The sequence below is a fragment of the Strix uralensis genome, chromosome 1 (assembly GCF_047716275.1).
Source record: "Strix uralensis isolate ZFMK-TIS-50842 chromosome 1, bStrUra1, whole genome shotgun sequence".
NCBI classification, from domain to species: Eukaryota; Metazoa; Chordata; class Aves; order Strigiformes; family Strigidae; genus Strix; species Strix uralensis.
The window spans coordinates 23685832-23713738 of NC_133972.1; the positions used below are offsets into that span (position 1 = coordinate 23685832).

General features: G+C 38.0%; 1 protein-coding gene across 5 annotated transcripts; it reads left to right on the forward strand.

Annotated features, from left to right (window-relative positions):
- Positions 1 to 27827, forward strand: NPHP3 (nephrocystin 3). Of its 5 annotated transcripts, XM_074859863.1 has the most exons (27): positions 1 to 523; positions 895 to 1020; positions 2223 to 2373; positions 3882 to 4034; positions 5382 to 5515; positions 5767 to 5927; positions 7821 to 7968; positions 8532 to 8606; positions 9165 to 9344; positions 10748 to 10851; positions 11562 to 11676; positions 12564 to 12707; positions 13256 to 13353; positions 13839 to 13941; positions 14550 to 14632; positions 15654 to 15792; positions 16611 to 16775; positions 17285 to 17382; positions 18227 to 18349; positions 18688 to 18877; positions 19020 to 19261; positions 19670 to 19745; positions 20901 to 21028; positions 23240 to 23480; positions 25445 to 25570; positions 26531 to 26646; positions 26845 to 27827. In XM_074859863.1, exons 1-27 carry the CDS (start codon positions 170 to 172, stop codon positions 27023 to 27025), a joined length of 3954 nt encoding a protein of 1317 aa, XP_074715964.1. In that variant the 5' UTR covers positions 1 to 169; the 3' UTR covers positions 27026 to 27827. The 5 variants fall into 5 exon arrangements, 4 of the variants coding, with proteins under 4 accessions (XP_074715964.1, XP_074715973.1, XP_074715982.1 ...); XR_012627697.1 differs by lacking the exons at positions 26531 to 26646; positions 26845 to 27827 and adding an exon at positions 22159 to 22216; XM_074859872.1 differs by lacking the exon at positions 26845 to 27827 and having other exon boundaries at positions 26452 to 26560.
- The last annotated feature ends 80 nt before the right edge of the window (positions 27828 to 27907 follow it).

A 27907-nucleotide genomic window follows, 5' to 3' on the forward strand; every position in this document is an offset into this window, starting at 1 on the left:
CAGCGGTGAGGGGCGCTGACCGGGGCGGGGAGCAGCCGCCTCCGGGAGCGCTGCGCCTCGGGCATGTCCCCGCCGTCAGGGCCCACCAGAGGCACCGGCCCTTCCCCTCGGTGTTAGAGCCCCCCCCCGCCTCCCCCGGCAGCGGGTGCGGCTGCGGCGTCCCCCGGCCATGGGGACGGCGTCGTCCCTGGTGAGCCCGGCGGGCGGGGTCGGGGAGGTGATCGAGGACACGTACGGCGGCGGCGGCGGCGAGGCCTGCGAGATCCCGGTGGAGGTGAAGCCCAAGGCCCGGCTGCTGCGCGGGTCCCTGCGGCGCGTCGGGGCCTCACGGCCCGGCGGCCTCATCGGGGCCAGCTTCAAGTCGACGGCCTCGGTGCAGGAGCTGGAGTGCGTGGCCGAGTACGAGCGCCTGAAGAAGGAGTACGAGATCTTCCGTGTCAGCAAGAACAACGAGGTGGCCTCCATGGTGAAGAAGGAGGCCAAGCTGGACAGGGAGAACAAGCGGCTGCGTGCCGAGCTGCAGGTAGCTCCCGCCACCCTCTCGGAGGAGGGGACTGAGCAGCGAAGTGGGGCCCTTGCGTGTGAGGCTGCGAAGGACTCATCCCGCTTCCCGGGAAAGCTGTGGCAGGGAGGCGATGGGTGCGATGGTTTTTCCTCCCCCAGGGAAGGCGAGGTGCCGGGGTAAGGGTGCGTGCCCCGATGCCCTCCTGGTGAGCCGTCGGGGTGCGGTCAAGGTGTGCCCCTGGGGATGGGGACCGAACGGTGCGCGGCTGGCTTCCCTCCAGTAAGTAAGGTGCTGGGTTAACGTTGTAGTCAGGCCTGAAAAGTAATCTAAAACCTTTTATCAATGGTTGCTTTCATTCAGAAAAAATGGTGTATATTAAATCTTTTCAGGCACTTCAGAAAACTTACCAGAAAATACTTAGAGAGAAAGAAAGTGCATTAGAAGCTAAATACCAAGCCATGGAGAGAGCTGCTACTTTTGAACATGATCGAGACAAAGTCAAAAGGCAGTTCAAGGTATGGCTTGACTTTTCTTTTCCTGAGAAACTGACCAAAAAGAAGGTAGATGTCACTTGGTCACGTTCCCCCAGATAAAGTCTTTTCCAAGCTGTAGCTGCCTATTGCCTTTAAGCTAATCCTACCAAAACTTCTCTGTAAAACTATGAGGAAAAAATACAAAATAACTTTTAAAATATTAAGAATAGGTAATTACATATCTTAAACTAAATACCGCTGTTATCTGAACACAGGAATATGTTCAATTTTGAGAGCAACAAGAAAACATGGGCTGCAAACTGACACATGCTGAAGGAATGTATAAACACAGAGTTCCGTTATTTCTGAATAAATTTTATATCTAGCACTGTAATGTTTAACACTTCTATCTTACATTTCAGAAAAGTCTGTATTGGTGCATCTCTTTTGGCTGCTAAAATATGATAGCCAGTTAAAGAAAAAAGCCTTTGCACTTTATGAAGGGATGACTTTAAATGCCAAGCTGATGTTTCTGCTTTTCCCTTGCTGCAGATGATGATACGTCTGGCACCCAACACAGGGCAGTAGGTCCTGGTTTTGCACTGCTTTCAAGATTCTTGATATCTTTAATTGTAAGAGGTGTTAATGTTTGGCAGATGTATAAAAAGAGGATTTGTTCTGACCTTATTTAAGAAAATGAGATGAAGAAGATTTTATCTCTTGAATTTAAATCTAGGTTTATGTTTTCTTCCCCACATGATGGTAATATTTTACAAACAGGAGAACTGGGGGTGTTTGATCACTTTCTATCTCAGGAAATTTAAATTTCTGCAATAATAAAAAGTAAATACAAGATTATAATGTAAAAAAAAATACATGGAAGAATAAAAGGGAACCTTTGAGAAAAACATGTGATTTTAAAAGACAATAAGCTTTAAAAGGTGAAGAAAGTTACTTGCCATTTTTAATGAACTTCCCATACTAATGCAGACTTCTAATTTTCAGAACAGTATGCTACGATTTAAAATGGTAACATTTTAAAAATAGATAATTTTAAACTATGTTTTCCTGCTCATTTATAGGCTTGTGATGGCTTCTTATTCACATTTTCATGCCTTTGCCTGCTAAATGAATGCTAGAAACTTGCTTTTCCAATTGAAAGCAAATAACATGAATTCAGGAACTGTTATTGAATTTTAAGAGATTTGTGCTTTGTATTTTTTCTTTTCCTTTCCTCCTGATAGATTTTTAGAGAAACTAAAGAAAATGAGATTCAGGACTTATTGAGGGCCAAACGAGAGCTAGAAGCCAAACTTCAGAGACTCCAGGCCCAAGGAATCCAAGTGTTTGATCCTGAAGAGTCTGATTCTGACGATAATTGTACAGATGTTACGGGTGAGAATTTCATCCCCAGCATTTTGTGTTGGAATGTGACTGAAGTCTCTGAATAGTAAAGCACAAGACAAATATTTATGTTTTTTTGAAGAAAGTTTTAGTTACCCAGGTGAAAAACAACATAAAGTAGGTTAAAGGGTAGAAGCAGCTGACTTTACAAACCTGGTTTCGGTTGTGGGAACCCCACGTTTCTGGTCTTATGAATGAATAGATGAAGAAAATAAAACACTGTCTAGACATAGTGACTGAACAATTTTTTTTAATTGTTTCATGAACAGTTTCTAGTTTTCCAGTCTTTTCTGAGTTTTCTGAGAGCATGTTCCAAAGGATCCAAAAAGTACTCCCGAAACTAGAAGGAATCTTACAGACACTTACTATCTATGGATGATGAAGTATGCCAGTCTCAGCTGCTGTACTTTCAGAATAGCAGAGTTAGATATTTAACAAACGTGAACTGACCAAAAGAGTAATTTTATTGAAGAAGTTTTTGAAAGGGAAACCTTAGCAAACTTAATGACACAAAAGGCAAAACCTTGTACAGGCTATAAGAGGTATTTGATAACACGGAAAGGATTCAGATAGGTATGTGATCAGTCAGTCCACTGACTTTGTATCTGATTCAAAATAGGTAGTTGTAGCAGACAGTTTGCACCTTAACATTGTCAAGGATGGCCACCATTACTTCTTGTCCTGTGAAGAGTTACTGAGGAAAATCTTTGTACAAGTGCTGTTGCTTAAACTTTGTTTTGCTTACTGAGATATATCAACTGTCACATCTTGGCAGGAGTATAGATATGCAGTCTTTAAAAGTATAAATGTTTCAAAATGCAGTGATCGGCTTTTTGCATAGTAATTATGCATTTGATGAACTTTAGTGGTACGGAGAGCCTTGGCTTATATATTTTTTTTTTCCTGTCTTCTTTTGTGTTAAATTAATTTTTGAGTTCATACTTCCCATCTTACCTTTTTCTACATCTTTTTCAATTTCCTGATTTTCTCCATGGAAGATTTACTTAGTGTCTTGAATGTTGTATATTGATTGGCAGAAGTATAATCAAAGCATATTATGAAGAGATACTGTGAAAGCTCTTTCACACAGCACAGAGAATATATTCCAGTCCTGACCTACAGCCCCTTCATGCTTTTTCAGTGCTGGAACATTCCTGAACAAAAGTTGTCAATTTTGTGATGTGCACAAATGACTGCAGCAATGCTGTGAACTGTTTTCCTGATTTGTAATGCAAGTCAGCATTTGAACCCAACAGATGTGAGCAATCTATATAATAACAAATATTAGCAAATAACCTCATCCTTTAGCAGCATGGCTTCTCACTATGGACAAGCACACATTTAGAACTACAGCACACAAAGGTGTGAGCAAGTCACTTAAAGGAGAAAGAATTACGGTCAGTGGCATGTGGCAGTATGTTTCAACTGGAGTATTTAAGACTGATAATACTCCTTGTTTAGTGACAGTGAAGAGGTTTTTTTTGTTTTCCGATTTTTAGCTACTGGGGCACAGTCTGAATACTGGAATGGAGGAGCTTTGGGAAGTGAGCCATCCATGGGTAGTATGATGCAACTTCAACAGTCTTTCAGAGGGCCTGAATTTGCTCATAGTTCCATAGATGTTGAGGGGCCATTTGCAAATATAAACAGGGGTAAGTAATGGTGGTTTGTTTTGCCGGGATTATAGGTGTCTGTCATCATTCTATCCATTTTTAAGTAATTCTGTTCTTTCTTAGCTCCTTTTCTGTCCATTCTTGAGTAATTTGACTAACAGTTGTTTGGAATTCTTTGTAAAAATGGAAGGAGCTGTAGCTGTGCATGCTAAGTTATACTTAATATATATTTGGTGACTGCGGTGTGTACAGCAGTGATTTTTAGCGAACAGTGAATGGTGCTTTGTTGTGAGTAAACGCAATACCATTTTGTTGTTTATGTTGGCTAAGGAAGATAGTGACCTTTCTTTCAATATCTGCTGGCATATTTTTTTCCATTTGTATTCAAATTCTCTACTTCCTGTGTATGAATGTTACATTTGTATTAGACTAAACTATATCCCTGTGTTTTTCATTGGATATGCATGGGGCTTGACTGCCTAAGGGGCCATTTATGGAAATATGATCGCAAGACCATGCATTGTTAGGTGAATCAGATATTTTCTTGTTAATAATTGTTGCTTTTGAACTTTGTTTCCCAAATGGCCTCTTGTAAATGGTCTTCAGGTGCTCTGGTTTCCCTCACTGTTGTCCTGGCCCTAGAACCCCTTCTGCATATAGCTGACTTTGCTGGCAGTTTCTCCATTTATTTTTCTTAAATCCTTCAGGCTCTGATTCAGAGGTCTGTGCCTGCAAAGTGGGAGGGAAGGGTCTGGTCTGTGATGGCTCCAGCTTCATACTTGAAGCCTTTCATCATCCCATGTGCTTCTGAAAGGGGAACCTATTTCCTATCTTGGAAGAACAACCAGCCACAAAATAAAGAACCTAAGAAAGTTATAAAATTCATGGCTTCTATAGGGAATTGACATACAGTACTTCAGAAAGCAATGGACTTTATCTCAAGAAGAGGAAGTTCCCTTAATATTCCAGTGTCATTTATTTACATGGCTGAATTGAAATACATGTAGATCTGGAGGAAAAAAAAAATGTTCGATTGTGAGTGATTTTATTCCTGCATATTTTTACTTAATTTACAACTATCAATCAGCTTGATTTTTTTTTTTTTGATACATCATCAATCCTATTTAAAGGAAATATCATTGTAATGATAATATGAATATATTTAACACTGTTGTTTTGCCACATTATCAAATTATATGACATTATCAGATGACAGGGCTTCTCTAAATTCAAATTTATAAAATTAAAATAGTTGACTAAAAATGTGACTACTATTTTAAAGAAAATGTAGTGTTCATAATGTTAAGAGGTGATGACTTATCTGCTATGCAGTGTAATCAGATGTGAAGACCTCTAGACTTCATTTTGGTTTTTTTTCATTGGCAGATGATTGGGATGCAGCTGTTGCCAGTTTATTACAGGTTACTCCTCTGTTTTCCCACTCTCTGTGGAGTAACACAGTGAGATGTTTTATTATTAGTACTGATGAGACTCAACCAGAAGTGGATATCTTCGTTAGAGTGAGTACCTCACAAACTTATGCTAATGTATATGCTGTTTTGTTTCCAATGTGTTACTTATTCAGAAATTTGTCTAATATTTCTGGAAAGCTTTAGTAGGTGTAGCCTGATTTCAGTGAAGTCAGTGAAAGTATTGTCAAGGACTTCAGAGGAAGAGACTGCCTAGAGAAAGGAAACTGAGATTTATCTAGCAGGTCCTTAGTGCTATGCAGATTTAGTAATAATGCACCGTTATTCAAATTTGCTTTCAGAACTACTCACCAAAACTTCAAGGCATCTGTGAAACAATGGGATACTTCTTTCAAGTTGTTCATTTTTCAGCAGAAAATGAAAGGCCTCTTAAGGATGTAAGAAAGTGGGAAATTGAAAAAAGTTCCTTAGTCATTTTGCTGCTGCATTTGACTTTGCCAAGGTAAGTATTTTCCAGACTGGTAAAGCAAATGGAAACTGGTAATTTATGCAGAGTGCATAGCTTATTAAAATGTATGTGATGCTTTGCTCAGTACATTCCCCAAGCTAGTATCTTCTAAGTGATACTCCTTCAAACTTTAGGTTTGCTAGTGCAGACACTTAAAAGAATAGATCAGCTTTGTATCATTTCCTTTTTCTTGTAGCTACAGATTCTCTTAAAATACAGCATGAAAGATGACTTCATAATACAGAAATGTTTTGCTTTTCAAGGGCAGCTCTCTGTTGTGCTTATTACTGGAGTCTTAGGAATTCAAGATGGCTGGTGTGAATGTCCTCAGTGTTTTTCATTTGCTTATCTAGCCTTACACCTGTCTGTAGTATTTTGATTTTATTCTGTCGCATATTATTTTCTGTCTTTGGCTATTTTTGGACTGATTTTGTGGCTCTCCTCTGTGGTACCTTATCCTAGATTTCTACAGCTTAAGTTACTGAAGTGATGATATTTTATGACAAATGGTGATGCAATGTGTTCTGTTTGTTCACTGAGTAATTTCCTAACCTTCTAGCAGAAGAAATATGACTTAACTAAATGAAAAACACCAAACTAGGGATACTTTAAGAATTGTTTTAGGACAGTTTCTGTTATGCATTTGGGAATTTTGGGCGGAGTTTGGTTTTGATGTTTGGGAGAGGGAGAGGTGTCCTTTTGCTGAAGATAACTGAAAAAGGGGTTAGAAAAGATAATATTAAGGATCACAGAGTGGTCATTCCAAAATATCTATATGAATGCAACAATCTGAAAATACTGGTATGCATTAGGTATCATATTAGGGGTAGATTTTGAACTCTAGGGATTTCAGATACTGTTGTATTACTAGAGCTCTTGTATTAACTAGACCTCCTGTTTCTGTAAATAAAACATCTGTCTGCACAGAATTAAAGGCTGGTTTAAGACGCTAGTAGCTAAGATTTACAACAGTGGAGTGCTTCAGGGAACAGCCAGGTACCACAAAAGATGTTGATTTGTTTTCATAGAAGAATCAGACTGGAGCTGCCATACATCTATGGTCTTAGAAAGATAATGTCAGTTGCTGAGGGTATATTGACACTCAGAGAGGATATTGTTGCCAAATAACCCAATTTTATGTATGTGGGTCACAAATGTTTAAAAACAAAATACTCAAGGAAAAAAATACAAAGGAGTGTTCCTGCCAACAGTACTCACTTAGAGAGTTTCCCTTAGAAAAACTGTGATGAAAACTGTAGTGCTCATATAAAGAACATAATATTTGAGGGATCCTGTTATTGTCAGCATCCTCAAGTTGTATAGTTCCTTCTGTGGAACAGCAATAGATTGCTGGGAATGATATCCATGGATATCATTCACATATATCAATACAAAGTGCTTTTGTGTTTCGAGGTGTGTAATTCTCCTTTTCAACTACTATAAATTAAAAGACTATCCTATGTCTGACAAATACTAAAGGACTTTTTAGGAAAAGGTCAAGGAATAGAACAGAGCCTTCAAATTGGTGATGGCAGAGCATATATATGATGCTTATTAATCATGTGTGAATCCGTGTTCTTTCCATGCAAGGCAATTACTTTTCACTTTGCGTATTGGTGTGACAGGAAGATCAACTTTCAATTTACAAAGAAATAATCATAAAAATTAATAGATCATTTTAATGTTTTTGGTACAAGTAGCATAAATTTCTCTCTTAGCTTTTCCTTTCTTCAGATGATATCTTAAATTCTCTGCTTGCCCTTTGTTGTAAATAGATATGACTTTTGAATTAGATTTTGCAGTGAAACCCATCTTTGGAGCTTGTGTTGATTGAACTGTTTACTACAGCAGTGTAATATAGCACAAGAATGCTGATTTCCAATCTAGTTGTTTGTTGGAGGACTGTGAAGAAGCCTTCCTGAGAAATCCAGAGGAAAAACCCCGGCTAATTTACCACAGGAAGGAGGATGACAGAGTCAGTTCAGTCTCAGTGCAACAGTTAATTGAGCAAATTTCTTACGTGAACAAAGCAAAGGTATGGCATTTTAAAGACTGTTGAATTTTAAAAGGCTTATTTTCCTGCTATAAACAACATCGAGTGCTAGTCGTTCCAGATTTTAGGAGAAATTGTGTTACACTCATTGCTCTGGATGCTCATTATGTGAGCAAATTGACAAAGCTGAAAATTATGAATGTTATGAAATTTTCATTAACAGGGGAGAAAAAAAGCCACTGCATTTTCACTGAAAAAAATCTCTATGCTATAAGGGTAGAATTTCTCACCTGTGTTGGGCCATTTAAATGGCATAGTTATTTATCTAAGGTCCCTCTGTAGCTGTTGAAGAGAAGTGTACCTCCAGAGAGATTCTTCCCATCTGAAAACAGATCGGTTGCCATTTATTTCTCTCTACAGAGGGAACTGTTGAGAGCAGCTGAAACTAGATGCCCAACTTTTAAAAGCTTAGGCAAAGAGCATCCTACCTAAGGAGTGCAACAGAATGGAATTTAAATGTGTTCCAGAATGTTTTTGTTGGAAACCTTAAATACTGTTCCCAGTTGGGTTCAGAGTTGCATCATCTTTGCCATTTACTTTTTCAGATGATTGATCATATTGGAAGTGTGGAGGAAGGAGCATATGAAATCTATAATTGTGTGGAAAAGATAATTAAACAGGTAGAGTACATGATGCATTTCAGCTTTTTCTGTTCCTACTCTGGTTTATGATCTTAAATTATGTCAGTGTGATTACTGTATGCTACTTAGATGTAATTCAAAGGATCTTTTTGGTTCTTATCATTAATATCTGGCAAGCAAAGAAATCTGCAAGTGGAAAATAAAACTCAAAACTGAGCAGTGCTTTTATGGACAGAAGCAGAAATAACAGGGGAAAGGGATCTATTTGTGGCCTAAATTCTCTTAAATTCTCTTTAACCATATCATAGGGTGAGGAAAGATTGCATAGTCCATTCTCTCCTTATCCTTCCTTGTGGTGAGTTGCTTCCACTACGAGAAGGCTAAAATCAGTGTCTTGAGACCTGTTCGTTCAGACTTAACTTGGTTTAATATAATTGCTCATTTGTTTATGTTCTCTGCTAGCCTAAAAGGAAATGAGCATACTGATGTTAGTAGAGCTGCACTCATACACCCTGAAACTGAGACAAACACCAAATGTGCCTGCACTGTTAAGAATGATGGTTGCAGTTTTCTCCATGTATTTTTCTTTTCACTTAGGATATATTGGGGTGTGAAATGATAGAACTAGAAGGCAAGGATTTGGGTAGTAAGGAAGAGTCCACTGTTCCTGAAGAAGAAGTTTTTGGTGATGTATTATGGGATGCACATGACGAACAAGAACAGATGGAAGCTTTTCAGCAGGCCTCTAATTCAACATGTGAGCTGGGATTTGAGAAAGTAAGTACATTGGAAATGTATATGGGTGAAGAGAAAATCATCACTCATTTCCATCTCTTGTTAGGCAAGATGTACTTCTACAGAAGAAGCTGTGTCTGAGAGCATTCTTGAGGCTGTTACTCCTTAGGCTAGAAGAAGCCATATGTCTTATATAGATGGCGTATTTATTTTCTGGGATAGATGCCAGTTTGTGTGTTGTTGAATGACATTGATGAAGAAGCAGTTGTTCCTTCACTGCAGAAAAACACTATAATGGTGTGCCAGAAGTAGGGTGTCCTCCTCCTAGACTTTGGTCATCAATAGAAAAGTTTGTGAATGTCTTTTTTGGGGGGGGTTTTTGAGGAAATACGAGCTCTCTCTTGACACCTGGAGTTGGATCTTTTGGAGATGACGAATGAAAAGATATCATGTCATCATCACATACGTATGTGAGAAGAACATAGGAAAGTTAAAAGTGGAGAGCTGCTGAATAGCTCAGTGCTTACTCATTACTTGAAATAAAATTTTTAAAATGCTTCAAATTGGGGGTATCAGGAACAGTTATATCTAGGGAAGGTATAATGAATGTAGGAAGAAAAAACATTAAAGTGTTCATGGAAAGTGATGCGACAGCTTATTTGGGCAACATTCCTTGATGTTATAATGTAACATAAGCATGCGCTTTCTGTGCTACTGTGTTTGAATTGTTAGTACCTCTATTTTACTAGTACAAATTATTCTTTTACTTCACTAACCAGATATTGATAATGGCTTGGAGAATTGTGCCATATTTACTACATTCTAGAACAGTAAAATAATAGAACATTAATAGAAAACATATCTATGTGTATCTTAATGCACCTCCACTTCTTTTTTGCAGACAAAATATTTCTCCTAAAGGGATGAAGGGTGGGTTTTGGTTTTGTTTTTGTCATCCTGAATTCTGCTACAACATTATTGGGCGTTCATATGGTGAAAGAAAGCATTTCTTTTGCGTGCTTAGTGCCTCAAAATATCATTCGTGGCAGATGCTAATTTTGAAGGCTTTGTCCTGGTAACCGTATCCAATACAGTGGAGTAGCTGGGGGAAAGGGGGGCGGGAAAGCCTGAGCAAACGTAGTACCCAATTGCTTTAACTGTAGTTACACTAATTCAGTTCATTAACACTGAAAGTTCCATTTTAAATAGAGGGGAGTTTTTTTAAAATATTTATTTTATGCTTTCTTTAAGAGATAATAAATTTTGTGCTTTAAGTGTTTCATTACAAAATTTCTTTCCATTTGTATTACATTGCATTTCAGTAGTTATTCCCTTACCTTAATAAATCTGTACATGCGTTTTGTATCTAGATGGTTTACAATACCAAGCACTATATTTCTCCCTTAAACATTGGAATATTTTTAATTATTGTTTCTTTTATATAGTATTTTGAACGTCTAAATGACCTAGTAGCAGCGCCAGCACCAATTCCACCTCTGCTTGTATCAGGAGGACCAGGCTCTGGGAAATCTCTCCTTCTGTCGAAATGGTAGTTTAAACTATTCTTGGGGTTTTCTTGTATAAATGAAATTTGAGAAAAAAGTTTCCATTACATTTCAGACATTGTATCAGTTTAATTAGAGGTAAAATGGGAGCAAACAAACAAACCACTGAAGTAACTGAAGCATCCTGGAAAGATTTGCAATAATTGAGTAGCTAATTCCATCTGGACTGCCTTTAACATCTCCCTGACTCCAACTGCAACACCCTACAGATCTGTCTTTGCACAGTATTAATATGCGGTTTCAGTATCTCGATAGTCTTGCCCTTCTCTGATACACAAGAGGGGTCCTTTGGAGTCTTTTAACTGAAATAAGGAAAGATCAGACCTAATAATTTGTCATAGAAATGCATTTTATGGTCACTTGTAGGCTAGGACAAAATCTGCTGACATAAAAATAAATTGATAGTGTCATTACTTCTTAAAAGCTTAGTGACATGTGACTGTTCGGTGCCAGGAAGGACACTTGTTAATGGCTATCAGTACTGGGGAGAGCAAAAATGGAATCTGATGTAAAAAGTTCAATTATAGCTCAGGAAATGTCTATCCTATTTTGTAAAATAAACATGGAGCACCTCTAACTCAGACACTATGTTCTTTGGCAAAAGGGATGGTTTTTATTTGAACTACATTTGCAAAATTATAGTCTGTTAAGTGCTTTTTTTTTTTTTTTTTTTTTCCAAAACTTCTCTCATTAGGATTCAGTTGCAACAGAAGCATTCACCAAACACTCTAATACTTTACCACTTTGTTGGGAGGCCCATGTCTACTAGTTCAGAATCTGCATTGATAATTAAGCGCCTTACTTTAAAGGTATGCTGTATTACTACATACCCTGGATTGCATGATTCTTTGGAAAGTGTCACTGTGTCTGCGTATGTCAAAAGATAAAATTTTCTACAGGTTTTTCTACATCAGTTAAGAGTAATACAAATGTAAGGCATTATAGAATCTGATCCTGTACATTGAATGCAGATCAATTAAACAGCATCTCTGGGATATTCATAATAGATTGGCATTAGCAGTTATGCTTCCAGTGACCTATATGGCCTATTGATGGCTTATAAAACCATATAAGCTTCTTCCAAAATTTCCTGCGGTGTGGCCGGTGAGAGAGGCAGGTGGTACCTCTTCTGCCTGTGTATTTACAAACCCGGGACTGATTCACCAGTTGGTACCCTATTGTTTCTAGACTAGTCTGTCTCCTATATTAACTTATTTTTTAATTGTGTGTTAGATATGTGGGGAATAAGTGAGGAGTATTTTTGTGCCAGGGTCCGAGCTTTCTTTTTCCTTAACAGGGTTACACTAGGGACCTCACAGGACTAAAACCTTTAGAAAAATGAAATCAATTGTGCTCTGTTTGCAATTTTCTCATGCGTGTTAGAAGTCTGCCTATTTAAACTGTAATTTTTAAGCCCTTTAAATCTCCAGATTCCTTGTGCATTGTGTAAACTCAGATTATCTCTCTAGAATTTATACGATGAGTGCAATAAATATTCTTTGTTCTATCTATGCCAGCGTTCTGCATATACTAGAAGAAAAGAATTCTGTGTGAACTTGACTAGAAGAATTGCCCCAAAATTGTGTGTTGTTTGTTTTTGTTTTTTTTTTTTTTCTCTTGTGTTGATAGAACTTCTTTCAACTATCCTAGTTGATTTTTAAGGCAGAATTTGTTATATATGTTTATAATTCTGCAGCTTATGCAACACTCTTGGTTAGTGTCACCTCTGACTTTGGATCCAGCTAAACTTCTGGAAGAGTTTCCCCGCTGGCTGGAAAAACTTTCTGCACGTCATCAAGGCAGCATTATTATAATTATTGATTCTATTGACCAAATACAGGTATGTTTTCAAAATATTTGCCATTTGTCAGTCTAAAGGAGATCTTGACTATTGTAATAGGTTCAGCTATATGTATGTAACAGAAATATTAATGTTTGCTTTGTTCTAAAGAGCCCATATAGAAAATAGTTTTGCAAAAAGCATGGATGAGTTAAAATAATATTTTGGTTTTTATAGATAAATTTTGTGTTGGTTTTTTTTTTTCATCTAAATTTATCTTAAGACCTTAATTTTTGAGCAGTCCAGTTACATTATTTATCCAGAAATTCAAGGCTGTGAGCTGACATATTTGGCATGTAAATAGCCTAGTCTTTAAGGTGAACATTTCAACAATAGTATTCTATCATCTGCTTTATTTAATGTACACTCATGCTGATACATATCAATGGATCATTTAGTACTGTTTCAAGAACAGGTCATGAACAATTTTTAAGGACACTGGAAAGTTTAAGACTTCTTTGACTGAGCTGTGCAGTTAATGAAATGTATCAACTTCTGGCATTGTTTTGAACAACCTTTGTATTAAGTAACCAAAATTTGCTTTTAAGCAAGCTGAGAAGCATATGAAGTGGCTGATAGATCCGCTGCCAGTCAATGTGAGAGTGATTGTATCAGTGAACGTAGAAACATGTCCACAGGCTTGGAGGTATGTTACATTTCTGAGATGTTTCAAAGTAGCCTGGGTTAGAATTATTGTTTTAAATTACAGTTACTTGTTGAAGAGCAAACAGCCAGATTTGTCAAGACCTGGAGGTTTAATAGAATAAAGTTTTGCAACCACTGAGGACAAGAAAAGCTTCTCTATTGTAAGTGCAGCGAGGACAGGTTTTAGCTGTTGGGAAACCAGATTTTTGTTTTACTGTGATGGATCTATCCTCACAGCTATATGAAAGAGGATATTAAATGCAGTCAGATGAACATCCAAGAAGCACAATACCATGATGTAGATCCAGGATAGGGCTAAAAGTGGAAATTTGTCTTGCGAGGACTAGAATTTCTTAGTAGCAGGGAATAGCTTCAATTGCTGCTTTGATATAAATCTTTAAAAAGCTCTGGAACTTTGATGTCTTTTTTTCCTTTTGTGTGCTATTTAATAAGGTCTCGATATGACTTTGTTCTCTCATACCAAAGGTTGTGGCCCACTCTTCATCTTGATCCACTGAATTCCAAAGATGTTCAATCTCTTATTAATGCAGAATGTAACTCTGCAAATGTTAAATTGACTAAAGAGCAGGTATGTCTGTTGCAGTTCTTCTAAAGTACTTACTCTAGTATAACTTTTAATGAAAACATGGAAGATGATGTAAGCTCAGCTGCCAAAAAAAGTATTATATTTAGCTCATTAAATACTACTGCTCAAGATAGCATGCAATATTGAGTATTTTTACCCCACGGCTCATAGCATCGACACACAGATGGAACAGTGTAAATTATTAACACAAAAACGGTGCAGTTGCACATATTGCTGTAAACATGTTCTTTTATTTTAGACTAATAGAAAGTTTAATATTGCATAATACTGTAACAGTGATTGGCAGAGTGGGGAAAAAGGTATTTTACCTCTTTGCCTTGGAGACCGATTCCGTGAGGTAACCCTCATCTTGAGAGATGTAATAGTTAAATCCTAACTCTGAAGATTAAATTCAAAAGGAAACTTTCACTCGTATGCTCCAATAGCTAGAAAAACATACAGTATTTTGTGCACTAGTTATCATGTCATAGTCTTTGGATGTTACAGATAGAAGCATATGTAGATCTTCTTACTTTCTTGTCAAACAATGAACATTTTATTGGTATGGTTAATTTCCTCTTAGCTTACAGATTTTGTTTAAAATATTGTAGGAGAAGAAACTTGAGAGACATTGTCGTTCCGCCACAACTTGCAATGCTTTGTATGTCACTCTCCTGGGCAAAGCCATTGCTTGGTATGTTGAGAAGATCTTGAAATTATTATGCTGATCAGTAGATTAGAAGACTTCAAGTAGGTTTGTTAGCATTTTGAAATACATTAATTTACCATAGAACGAATCTTGCTAAGAAAAAACAGCGGAACAGTACGCACAGTTTTCCCCCTTCGCTGACTGTGAATGCAATGGGAAGAGAGTATATAATTGCAATTTTGATACTAAGTGAATCCAGATAGTTGTATCTGTCTGTTTTCAGCTTCTCTGTTTCTATTGTATTTTTCTGTTGTTCTGCTTTCTGGCTATGTCAGTTGTTTCAATGCTTTTTAAAGGTATTCGGAGAATGTTGGTATTGTTTTGTTAAACAGTTTAATTTAGGTCTGTTGTATTTACTGATGTACCAGATAGTTTGCCTCATAGATTTTTAAGGCTAAAAGGAAGTTCAACAACTGCTTAGTTTAACATCCTGCATATGGTACTTTGCCCTATAATTCCTGCTGTGGAGAAAATTAATCTTCCCTCTTGTGCAAGAGAATACTTAATAAGTGCATTGGCTTATTATTAACCTAGACTTCATCTTGTTGAGAAAGACGCATTTTTATTTCAGAGACTCCCAGAAGATGATACACTGATTGATAATTTACTGTGGGTGACTGATTTTCATTATTTTTTGTTTCCGTTTCATGTCCTAGAATGCTTAATTGCTCCTGAAAGCATGCTTTGTAAATGCATTAAATGAAATAGCAGCATGTGGTTTTATCTTTATCCAGCTTGCTGTTCTTATTCTGTATTCCTGGTGGAGGAAGAGTATTTTTTTTTTTAAATAAAAATGTTGCAGTTGTTTAGAAAAATCAGAAGATATGACAGAAGCTGGCTTCAGAAATTTACCTCTTCTGTGTTTAATCTCACCAGGTGCTCTACATCTTTTAAACCCAGTAGGAATTCAGAGCACTTTTGAGATAGAGCTCTTCAGTAGTTTCAATTCATCTTACTCAGCCAAATTGAATATGTTAAACTATGCCCTTTTTGTCCTTCTGCTCAGTGTTGGAAATACAGGAAATACTGACAAAACCCTTCAACAGTGTTTCCAATGTCAAGACACAGTGTCACTGTACAGGCTTGTTCTGAGATCAATTCAAGAATCATTGCAGAGTGATAAAGAGAAAGGTCTTTTAAGAGAGGTAAGCAGAGAGTGCATCCCTGTTTCTGCAAGTAATGTACATCCTTTCATCTAAAGAGTTTTTCTTAAGTTAAAAGTAAATATATATTTATGTTGGTTCATGTGTATGATTCAGCCATTATTAGTAGTATAGAAGGGACAATTTTATTAATGTAATTATATCTATTGCAGGACTATAGAACATATGACTGCTTTGTGTTAAATTTCAACTAGGTCATTGTCTCACAAAATGAAACAGGACTTTTCCACTATGATGGGATACAGAATTAGCACTTCCTTGCTGATCACTACCCTGATCCGATGATTAACTACATTGAGCACAGTAAATGTAATCAAAACATGGTATCTTGTGAATACAGGGCACCACTTATTAGATTCTGATTACTCTTTCTACCTTTGTAGAATTTCCCTGTTGTGTGGAACATTTTTTTGATTAGGACATGATACTCAATAATTGCTAGTTCTTTGGTGCTGGCAGCATAAGACCTTCAGCATATTTTACTTAGATGGAAGCTTCTTATGAGAATGGAGTTATTTTCCCCTGGTGTTTTAGCAGAAAAGCAAAGAGCCGTTTGTTTCTCCCAGAGTGTCCCATTTGGTGCTTTAGCTTTTAGAATATTAATCCCTTAGCCCTAAGGGCTGTACTTTGAGGGAAGGGAAGAAGAGGGAAGGGGCTTGTGTAGGTAGTTTTTTTTTTTTTCCCCTTGGAGTATAAAGTTATACACAGTGATACACAATATTTTTCTTGGAATTTCAGTGTAACTGAGCTCTGCAGCAAATACCGCTAACTGTGTAAAATAATTTTTCTGCTTTATGTAGATGCTGTGTGTCATTGGTGTTAGCCACAATGGTGTAAGTGAGTCAGAGCTGATGGAGCTTTATCCTGAACTGTCTTCTGCAGTGTTAGCCTCGCTCGTTCACAGCCTGCACAAAATGTGTTTGCTGACATACGGCTGTGGTTTGCTGAAGTTCCAGCACCTCCAGGTATATTTTGTAATTCTAAACACATGCATGTGAAACCCCACCCCCTAAGCCGCTGCTGTTTTGTAGATAAATGTTGTTGTTATCTAGGTAGGCTGCGATATGTTTCTGTTTGCTTATCCATTTTCCTTAACATCTGGTCTGATGTTAGAATCATCTTGAAAACTATTAGAGCTGTGATACCAGTATTGGTCAGTATTGTTCAGCAGATGAAAACTTGGCATTTCAAACCTTCAGAAATTTCTGATCTATTAGTTGTTAACTCTGTGTCCTAGAAAACACTGGTTCCACAAAAAACAAGCAGAATTGAAGAAGGGAATATTATCTGAGTAACCAGAGCTTTGGTCTAATATAAGACAATCTTTTTGTAGTGCCTTTGTAGAACTGAAAATCTTTCCGTGACAACACAAGATGTGTTTCATAAAGAAATCTTGCATAGTGCCCTGTGTATCATCAACACTTAATAAACAAATTAAATGCATTCTCTTTCTCTCAAATATACTCTCTTTCAGGCTTGGGAGATGGTGAGACTGGAGTATATGGAAGAAGGTGAAAGTATTATTTCTGCCTATAGACAAAGACTAGTGGAGTATTTCACCATGCAGCTAAGGTAGGTCAGAATTCCTCAAGATATGCTAAACTGCAGGCTTTATGCCTCATGGATATTTTTGTTTTCTTCATATAGCTTCTTTGACTCAGTTTAGTAACTTAGTACGGCAAAATAACTCTGCAAAACTCTAGTTATCATTTTAGCAGTTTATTATTGGTATTTTGCTTTTTAATCTTGGAAAAAATTGAGGACTATGGAGGGGAGTGGGCCTATAATAAAGGTAGGGCATGAATTTATACCGCATCAGTTATTTTGTGGTAACTGACCCTATGTGGATTTGTAACTCTCAGTAAATGCCAGGAAATCTGAGGTTGCCTGGAACTTGAAGAAGCAGCAGAAGGCCACTTGCGTTCAGCAAGCAATGAGCACATACACAAGAGGAGGTTCAGTAAAACAGCTGAACAGCTCCAAGTTCATATCCAGCTTGAAAACTGATAGAACTAGAAAGTCCTGAGTTAGTGTGTCCCAGCTGTGGGCTACTGCTTACTGCTCCTCAGAGCATCCACAGCTGGGTAGCAGAAAGCCAAGAGGGCCACAATGTGCCAGGCAGAGGAGGCACAAAGGGACAGTGGGCTGCTGCAGGGCTGCAATCCTGCTAGCAGGCACAGGTTAGCCCATATGGGAGGGAGGAGCAGCTTCCTGTGGCGTACCTGGGGGTTCCAGAGCCCTCTGAGGTGGAATTGAAATGAAGATGTGAAAAAATGGAGTGGATAGGTCTTACAGTAGTCTGTCTGTTTAGACATTCAGGTATGGCAATTGCATGCTTGCCTAGTTTTCACATCAAATTGACAAGTTCTTTTAGCCCTCTCAGAGTTCTAATTTTGGTTTGCTTCTCTTTCAATAGTCGAGACCGAGTGACTTGGAGAAGTGCAGATGAACTTCCTTGGCTCTTCCAACAGCAGGGTGATAAGCAAAAGCTACACAAGTGTCTTTTGAATCTCTTTGTATCGCAGAACCTTTACAAAAGGTACAAAGATAGCCACTGCTTTGATGGTTATAAACACTTCAAAGTAATTTTTTTGTCAATATAAATCAGAAAATGACAGATACAGATTAAAGGAACTTAAATAGTAGAGGCTGAAGTGCTAGATGCTGTTGCTATAGAATTAATCTATTTTTTCTCTTCTGGGGGTTGGCAAAGGGATAAATACTGCTGTTGAACAGCATTAATCTCCATGGATTGTCTCTGTAGACACTGTAGCATAAAGACATTCGTGCATATGGCCCTTTTCTTCTAAGCTAGCATCAGTCTGAATAGAGGGGTATCAGAGGTAAGATGAGCTTCTTATTTCCTTGTTAAAACAGGGGACATTTTGCAGAATTGCTGAGTTACTGGCAGCTGGTTGGGAAAGATAAGAGCTCTATGGCAGCTGAGTATTTTGACTCTCTGAAAGAATATGAAAAAAGCTGTGAGGGAGAGGAAAGTATGGTCTGCCTGGCTGATCTTTATGAGACCCTGGGACGGTTTCTTAAGGACCTAGGTCTTCTCAGTCAGGTAAGTACATTTAGAGATTGTTGTAACAGCAAGGAGGCAAATTAAGCAGAGTTCAGTGTGTGCTTTCTCTTGCAGTTATTAAATTACTGTAGCACACGGGATGCTGCCTGCTGCCATCATGTTCTGAACTTCGTTGTTACAGGCTGTAGCTCCTCTGCAGCGGTCTCTGGAGATTCGAGAGACTGCGCTGGATCCAGATCACCCAAGGGTGGCGCAGTCACTCCACCAGCTAGCAGGAGTTTATGTTCAGTGGAAGAAGTTTGGAAATGCTGAACAGTTGTATAAACAGGCACTGGAAATCTCGGAAAACGCTTATGGAGCTGAACATCCTCGGGTAGCCCGTGAACTTGATGCACTTGCAACCTTATACCAAAAGCAAAACAAGTAAGCTAACTACACTATTTTTCTTTTATGTGAAGGCGGTACAAAAATAACAGCAAAGATTTTCTTCCTGAAGCCAGAATGTTTCTTTGGTTCTTTTTTAGAGTTTTTAAAGTTCCAATGCAACCATGAGCATCCCCTCTGTGTTCTAGTAGCAGGCCACCCAGTAGGGGCCAACCTTTGTGCTTAGTTTAACAACAAACTTCTAGAGGTAAAGGAGGAGCATTGTCTGGTCCTAAGCATTTTAGATATTTTTATCTTTGACAAAAAATGTGATTTTTTTTTTTTTTTTTTTTTTTCAAGACTCTTAAATTCTCCTCAAATCTGTACACTCAAGCAATTTAGAAGCTTTCCAGAATACTCATTGATGCTACATTTGGCATTCTTCTAACACTGTAAATAACTTTTCAGATATGAACAAGCTGAGCAACTGAGGAAAAAGTCCTTCAAAATACGCCAAAAAGCAGCAAGGCGGAAAGGCAGTCTGGTAAGGAAATGTTTGATATTTCATAAAAGTACAGGGCATGTTGTGGTTCTGCGAAATAGATGATAAAGTGTTTCTGCAGAGCTGACAAAGCCTCAGTGCTTTGATAATTGAGGGCATAGGTAGTGAAGTAGCCTAGCAGCAGCTTTGGTAACTGCCCTTTCAGCTCTGCGGGAAGTTGAGATGTATCAGTACAACCGGTATGCAGTTGAGAGAGGTGGAAATCTATACGTTTTGGGGGTGCAGAATTACTGCTGATACAACTGGCTGTCAAAAGTGGCAGTGGGAAAAGGTGTTCTCCAGAATAACTGAGGTATTTATCCTACAAATAGTAGTGAACACAGTGCTTACTGCAGTGGATAATCCCAGTAATAATATTAGGTGCCATACTGAGTTTTTCCCTGTTTTTTCTTCTGTGTTTTTCAGATACAGAGTTCCTCTTGTCATTCTTGAGCTAAGGGTTTGTTTGTCATGTAGTGCCTGTACTATAAGAGTTCAGCTAGTAGCTCCAGAGCTTTTGGTTCATCTCTAATGAAAGTAGTGAAGAGCCATAAAAATGTTGCTATTTCCACAGTGCTTAAATACGAATGAATTTGGATCATGAAGATTTTGTCCATTTCTGTAATGAGTTCTGCTGCACAAATATCTTTATCAAGACTGCAAAGAACAAGAATAGGTGGAGAGTGTAACAATGGCTGCACTTTGTACTTGTAATTAAGTTTTGCATATAAGCATTAGCTTGGCAGCCCATTTTACAAAGATCCGTGTAAAGTCTTGAGTACTACCTTATATGTATTTGTATCTGGCATTTAGGATAGGAGATTACTTTGATTTTTAAGTTTTGAGCTGATAAACCTAAGAATTTGATCTGAATTGGTTATTTGAGCAGTGGAGTTTAAGCAAATTAGCATGTATGGTACAGGGAAAACAGCTGTGTGAAAGCACAGTAACTTAAATTTCCTGGAAGCATTTTTGGTGAAATTCCCTGTTAGGCATTCTGCTTATGTACAATCTATGTGCCTTTGAGCTTGAAAACGGAACTTAAGTAGGATTATTGTGCTCCTTTGGCACCAAACCGAGTCTTTTGATTTTCTGTCTTCAGTTGTACACTTTAAAAGTAATGGTGACTGGCTTACATTACCTTGTGCTTTGCTGTAGTGTGGCTTTGCTCTCCTGCGTCAAAGAGCCCTGCAACTGGAAGAGCTCACGTTAGGCAAGGATACACCAGATAATGCTCGAACCCTCAATGAGCTTGGAGTCCTCTACTACCTGCAGAATAATCTTGAGTAAGTTGTATTGTGACACATCCACGGGGTGTTCTCATAGATCTAAATGGAAGCAAAGCATTGAGAACTAGCATTAAATGCAGACATGTGGTCCAAATATTCATTATGGTGCTGTCCCCGATTCATTCCACTGATTTTTGTTTACTGTGAAATTCACTCATATTTTCTAGAACGGATGCTGTTAGCATGGGAGTATTTACCAAATCAGTGCATTTCCTGCGTTCAGAATTGATGTTCCTTAGTTAACTAGCCTTCATTGCAAATACCAATTCTCTCTCGAAGTTTATGCCCCCTCAGCTTCACTATTTTGTGACCCTCCTTTGTAGTGTTCACCCTTGAAGAGCAGGATTGTTCTTCTGTGAAAAACCCTCAAAATGCCAGTATTACAAGAAATCATGCGTTAAATATTCACTATGCTTGTAATTCTCAGGATTTTACCCTGCTGGCCTTTTTAAGGGTGAAAGAGGACACAGCAGCACAGAGGTGTTCTAAAAGCAGATAGAGATAAGCAGGGTGTTGAAGAAGGGGAATAAAGGTGCAGAACAGTTCTGATTGCATGGTTAGCCAGTCTTCACACCAACTTCTTCAGTCCACATAGTCTAAAACAGTGTGTTGTGAGGGAATTGCAAAGTCACCTTAAATCCCACTCTGCTGAACTGAATCTTTTCAGAGAAGAAAGAAGGTGCACAGCAAAAAAGCACAGAGTAAGTTTTGGAAGTATTTTTACGTTCTTCTTATATCTGATGCTTATATCACCAGTAGCTGTTGGATAAGTACAAAAGTATATCAGAACTTAGGATCTGCACACAGAATCTCTGTTGAATACAGGACCTTTACAGTGAAGGAGTTGATTTTTAACCGTTGTTGGAAATGTGGGGTTTTTCATCAGTTTACCCTCATGGAGTCATGTGGAAGTGACTTGATTATAGAGGAGTGATATCTATCTAATCTCACACGAGATCATTTTATATTGCACATTATTCATATGTAGTTCCTGTCAAACACCACCTATTTCTAGAGTAACCATATCTCCACTATTTCAAAGGTGAGCAAAAGTATAAACTTTGTTTTAGTGAAGGTTTAAGTATTTTTTTAAAATGGATATTGTGTCTCTCTTCTGAATCAGCAAGACCAAGATTGAATTTTTTGATCATTTGCTGCAGTTGGAATGGAATCAATGGCAGAAGGGTATGTCACTTTATTAGCTGTTATATCACACATCATCCTCTAGCCCTTGCATAGAGTGACCACCTTTTAACATTGTCTAAGAGCTCCAGAACTGAACCTACAGTTCCATGTAGAAATGGTCTTTTTTGTCTGTAATGCGAAGTGGATTTTTCCAGTTTACTAAGCTGACCTCTTGGGAATAGTGTCACACAGAACTTGTGTGTATGTCAGGGTGACAAACTGCCTGGTCACAGTGGATGCTGCCAGTATTAAGTGGGTATCACCCATTGTTTGTGATAGAGGAGCTGCTGTAGATCTGGAATAATGGAATAGTAGCATGCTAGTGAGATAAAATATGCCCTTTTGATGGGGAAATGCTTGAATGGTGGTATTACACAGTCTTTTCTACTTTGTCACTTCTAGACAGATTCTACTGAGATTCTAGCTCATAACCTACATAAAACCTGTTCCTGTCTCTCCCCCTTTGGTGTGAAAGCTGTCTGTTGAACCCTGTAATATATTTTATATTCTTTAAAGCTACTTGAAAAATATGTGGTGCGTTCTGAACCATTAGCTCATATTCCACTGTTGCTTATCTATAGAAGTACTTGACTGCTTGGAGGAGTTGCCCAGAAGTCAGTAGAATGTTTTGAATAAGGAAGGATTACTTGCATAACGGAAGGTGTAGGTTGAATTAAAGAAGAGAGCAGCTATGGGGTAGTGTAATGTTTGCTGAAATCTGCTAGACTGGCTTTTCAGTGCTTAGCGGGGGTGGATCCAGGATTGCACAGGAATATATTAGCTAGCTCTCTGTGTACATTCTCATGGTTAGCCTGCACAGCAGGACTGTGTCTGGGATGTGTAGTTTCTCACTGCATAAATGAATTGCTGATCTGGCATTTGCTTATTCCAAGGAAAGTCCATTACCAGATGTCAGTAATCTGTGTGGTTTTCAAGGCTGAGTTTGTTCTGTTTCAGACAGCCACTTCAGCCTGTACAGATGTTACCAGCTTTAAATTACCGCTGAATGAATGTGTTCTGCAGGACAGCAGAGCTTTTCCTGAAGCGCTCCTTGGAAATGAGAGAGAGAGTCCTGGGACCCGACCACCCAGACTGTGCGCAGTCTTTGAACAATCTGGCAGCCTTGTACAATGAAAAGAAGCACTATGACAAGGCAGAGGAACTCTATGAAAAAGCTTTAGACATCAGGAGGAGAGCACTGGCTCCAGATCATCCCTCCTTGGCTTATACTGTGAAACATCTGGCAGTGCTGTACAAAAAGATGGTAAGCACAAGCCTGTTACCTTTACTCATCACCTAAATTAACTGTAATGTCTTGCATTGTTACAGTCTTCCATCCAAAAGGAGTGGGCATGGGAATTTTGTCAGCTAGTGGTGGTCTACACACATGCATAAAAGATGTAGTCAAGCAGCCTCAGTCTGTTCCAGAAAGCTCAGTAGCTTTTTCAAAACACGCTTTGCTTAAGGAAAAGCTATTTGTGAATAATGTCTTCAGTACCTTGCATGCTCTCAGTATTCACCACAAAGAATTTCTGATTTGGTTAAAAGCTCTTGTTTTGACTGCAGTGAGGGAACCTCTTCCCAGCTGTATTTGAGTTCTCCACTGTCTGCTGTGTGACATCCACATACAAGAGTTTGGTCAGATGTGTCTTAATGGAAAAATCATGTTTTAGGGTGTAGGAATAGTTCTTTTGACACAACGACCTTGAACTTTACAGTCCAACTGAGAGTAGCTTGAAGGCTCATGAGGGAGATAGTCCTTTATAAATAAACTGTGTGGCTGAGCCACCTCCATCTCCAGTTGGTTCAGTGAAGGATGAGAGTTACTCCCCTGCTAAATGCACTATGGGGAATAACATTAACGGTAGTAAAACTCCTGTGTTTCATAATTTCAAAATGTTTTATGAAAATTTGTGTTTGCAGATGGTCATTCTAACCATTCAGTATCATCAGTGTAACAGTGATATAAGGTTTCCAGCTGTTGAACCAAGATCAAATTCAGAGGATGACATTTTTTTTTTCATATTTTCCACATTTTACCATTCTTCAAAGACAAAAGAGTCCTTGAAGATAATGCCTTAGATCAAGTGCTTCTGTGTTTTTGCTCAATAATTGTTACCTCCTATTATGTGCATGAAATTGTTTTGGGTCACATATTCTCTGCTCGCTTCAGCTTCTAATTTTCATGCTGCTAGAAACTGCAAAGGCACTCAATATTTGCATCAAAAAGCACTTTGCTAGTTTGAAGGAGCGCAAATTAAAATTCATGGTGAACTAGTGACACAGGGAAGAGCGGAGGAAGAGAAGGGATGGGAATCAGATGTAGAAAATGACTATTTATAGGTAAGTATTTATTCCAGCTGAATTTCTGATCATCAAACTGTGGCACGGTGATGCTTTGAGAAAATAAGAAATTTGATATGAATTTTGCAATCAGAGTGAACCATTATACAGAGAAAGCTTGCAGTATTTAATTTCTAATTGCTATTAAATATGAGAATTCACATTCTAATAATAGAAGTCTAAACATATTTCTGAAGTATATCCAGTTAAGGTATATGAGCAGTTTCAAATTTGGAGGAAAACAGATTTGCTGGAAAAATAATCTATAGTAAAACTAGTTAGAGTATGAGTGGGGTATTTTAGAGAAACCAAAGTCAAGAAGCCAAAGCCTCAGTATGGTGAATGGGAAGCAACAGGTACTTGAAATGGCATCGGACACTGCAGCTTTTCCAAAGAAGATGGTGTGAACACCACTTCAGTAAGCAAAAAACTGCTCAAAGGTTAAGGGCAGCTACATTCCCATTCTCATATCACCAGTAAAATTTAGACCCTTTAGGCCCAAAAACAAGCTCTGCTCCCATTTATGGCAGGATGAGGAAATAAAAAAGGAGAAAATTATTTGGATAAAAGGTACAACTGAGAATTCTTTTTAACAGTCTTCTCAATGAGACACTTACAGGGAAAATTTAAATTAAAAAAAGAAAGAAATAGACATAGCTGAGAAACACATTAACTGGGAGTTGAATATGCTCAGTATTTTGGAAAATTAGGTCTTAATAAATATTAATGATAAACAATCTGGTTAATTCAGTTATATTCTGCACAAAGTTAAACCCTTATTCTGGAAACAGTTACATCTTCTCCAATGCTTTTTGTTTAGAATAGATTTTACTGTTACCATTTTCACACAAGACAACTGCATCATTTTTTCTCTGTTATTTCTAGGGAAAACTTGACAAGGCTGTTCCTCTATATGAACTAGCGGTTGAAATTCGACAGAAGTCATTTGGCCCCAAACACCCTAGTGTAGCAACAGCTTTGGTAAATCTGGCTGTCCTTTATTGTCAGATGGTAAGTTTTTCACATCTTATATGTTTATTATTACTGTCTTAGGGTTTTATAGGATTTGTACCTAAATGATACCAAAGAAACTTGATCACATTTAAAAGGCAAATTCTCTATAAGACTTGCAAATTCTTAGATTCCATTTTAAAAATTGGAAGGATATATTTGGCAAGGAAAAGGTATGCAGGGAACAGGTAGTTGCTGTGACTGGTATTTCACAAGAACGCTTGGGCTAACACTCTTTAGATTATTCAGAATGCCCACATGCTTTATAAGACTAGAGCTAGAGTGCAGCATTGTCAGCAGTACGGCTGTTACCACAGTGATGGAACACAGCTCCACCACTGACTCAGAGGGAAGCACAAGCCTTTGAAATTTATGTCTGTGAACAGAGAATGCCCACCTTGACCAACTGCACCCCTGTGTAACTAAAAATCTAAGAAGGCTGTTGACTTTCTAGTCTACAAGTAATGTGAGATTCAAAGGAGATGCAATCAACTCACCAAATTCCTTACTTAGCATCAATAGGAGTGAGCTGTAGATTGTTTTCTTGTTTTCTGTTAGGTTAATGGTTGGACTAGATGACCTTCAAGGTCTTTTCCAACCTGGATGATTCTGTATTTCTGCAATCTGCATATCTGATTTTAAACGGGGATTAAAGGTGCCTCAAGTAAAATTAAAGAGCATTTGGTAACTCAGTACTTTCAGGACTGAGATTTTCAAAACTGCCTAGGAACTCCAGACCCTAATTATTATAATACTAGTGGGAATTGCATTTGCAAATGCCAGCCCATCGCTTTGACAATCTCAATTATCATCCTCATCTGTCAACAGTATTGAGAACTCAAAATACCTTTCTGGTTAAATATGCATGACTTTGCATCTAGGATGTGTTGATACTATGTTGGAAAAAAGAATAGCAAATGTAATATACACCTGTAACAAACAACTTTCTACTACCTGAAGAAAAAGCAGATTGAAGCTTTACCACTTTATGAACGTGCATTAAAGATTTATGAAGACAGCTTTGGTCACATGCATCCTCGTGTGGGGGAAACTCTGAAAAACTTGGCTGTGCTAAGGTAAGATTTTACCCCTATAAAAGTGATTTACTATAAAAATTCCTGGATGAAACAAAACATCCTGGACTTGTGTAGTTACTAGGAAAGCAGAGAGCCTGAAGTACACTTTGTTGATAGCATGGTGTGCATTTCAATTTAAATTAATTGAGAGGCTTGTTTTGTTTGCTTGTTTCAACTTTGTTTTACTCTTCTCCAAAGCTATGAAGGGGGAGACTTTGAGAAGGCAGCTGAACTTTACAAGAGAGCTATGGAAATAAAAGAAGCAGAGACTTTGTTGATAGGTGGGAAAACAACTTCTCGACACTCATCGAGTGGAGATACATTCAGCTTAAAAAGTGCATTATCACCAAACATTTTCCTGGAACATGGACAAAGGTGACATAAACCTGCTCAAAGAAAAGGCAGTCTCTACAGCTATTTTAAAGCAGACATAAAATTAAGACAAATCTATTTTTCCTAGGATAATGTACTATTTTTGGGACTGACACCTGTCTTCATGAATGACAGGGAAACAAATGTTTAAGCTTGAAATCCTTCCATGTTAAATTTGCAGACTGTATGGTACAGAGTGAGCTTCCTTCATTGTATATAGATATGCACATTAGTTACCAGCTCAAGTTATAGCTAATACCAAAAACCATGGATTTGGTACCTCTTAGCCTAAGGGCCAGGATTATAACAAGGTGAACCAGTTGTATATACTCCATGAGGTAGGTCCTATTTTTGTGTTGTAATAGCACAGCTTAGAGGATTTGTGTATTTTTGTTTTGTCAACCCTTTCCGCCTTTTCAGAAGCTTTTAAAGTTGTTTCTAAAGAGATAGTAATTTTGAAAATGCCAGAATAGTGTTCCACCTGATTAGCTGCAGGGTGATTTCCACTTTAAGCAAAGTTTGAGGGACTTGTGCAAAAATAATTGGTTTCCTTGGGAACTTAATATATCTAAATATATCATCATCTACAGTTAAAGCTGTTGTCAGATTCAACTGTGTTCAGTAAAAATGCTTGCAGTGAGGAATCCGAATGAAGATGATTATGATCTGATTCCCTGTTGTTAACCCTTTAGTGATACTTTCACTATGTAATCTCACTGAATCTCTTAAAATACAAGAATGTTTTTATTATCTGAAAAAACGTAGTCATGCAAAACAGTTTGCCGTCAGATAAAGAGATGCTCATCAAATCTACCTGCCTGTTGTATTTCTTAATGCTCTAGTCATCTGGAAGAATCAGTCTGAAGTCTGTTCTCATGCAGTGTGTAAA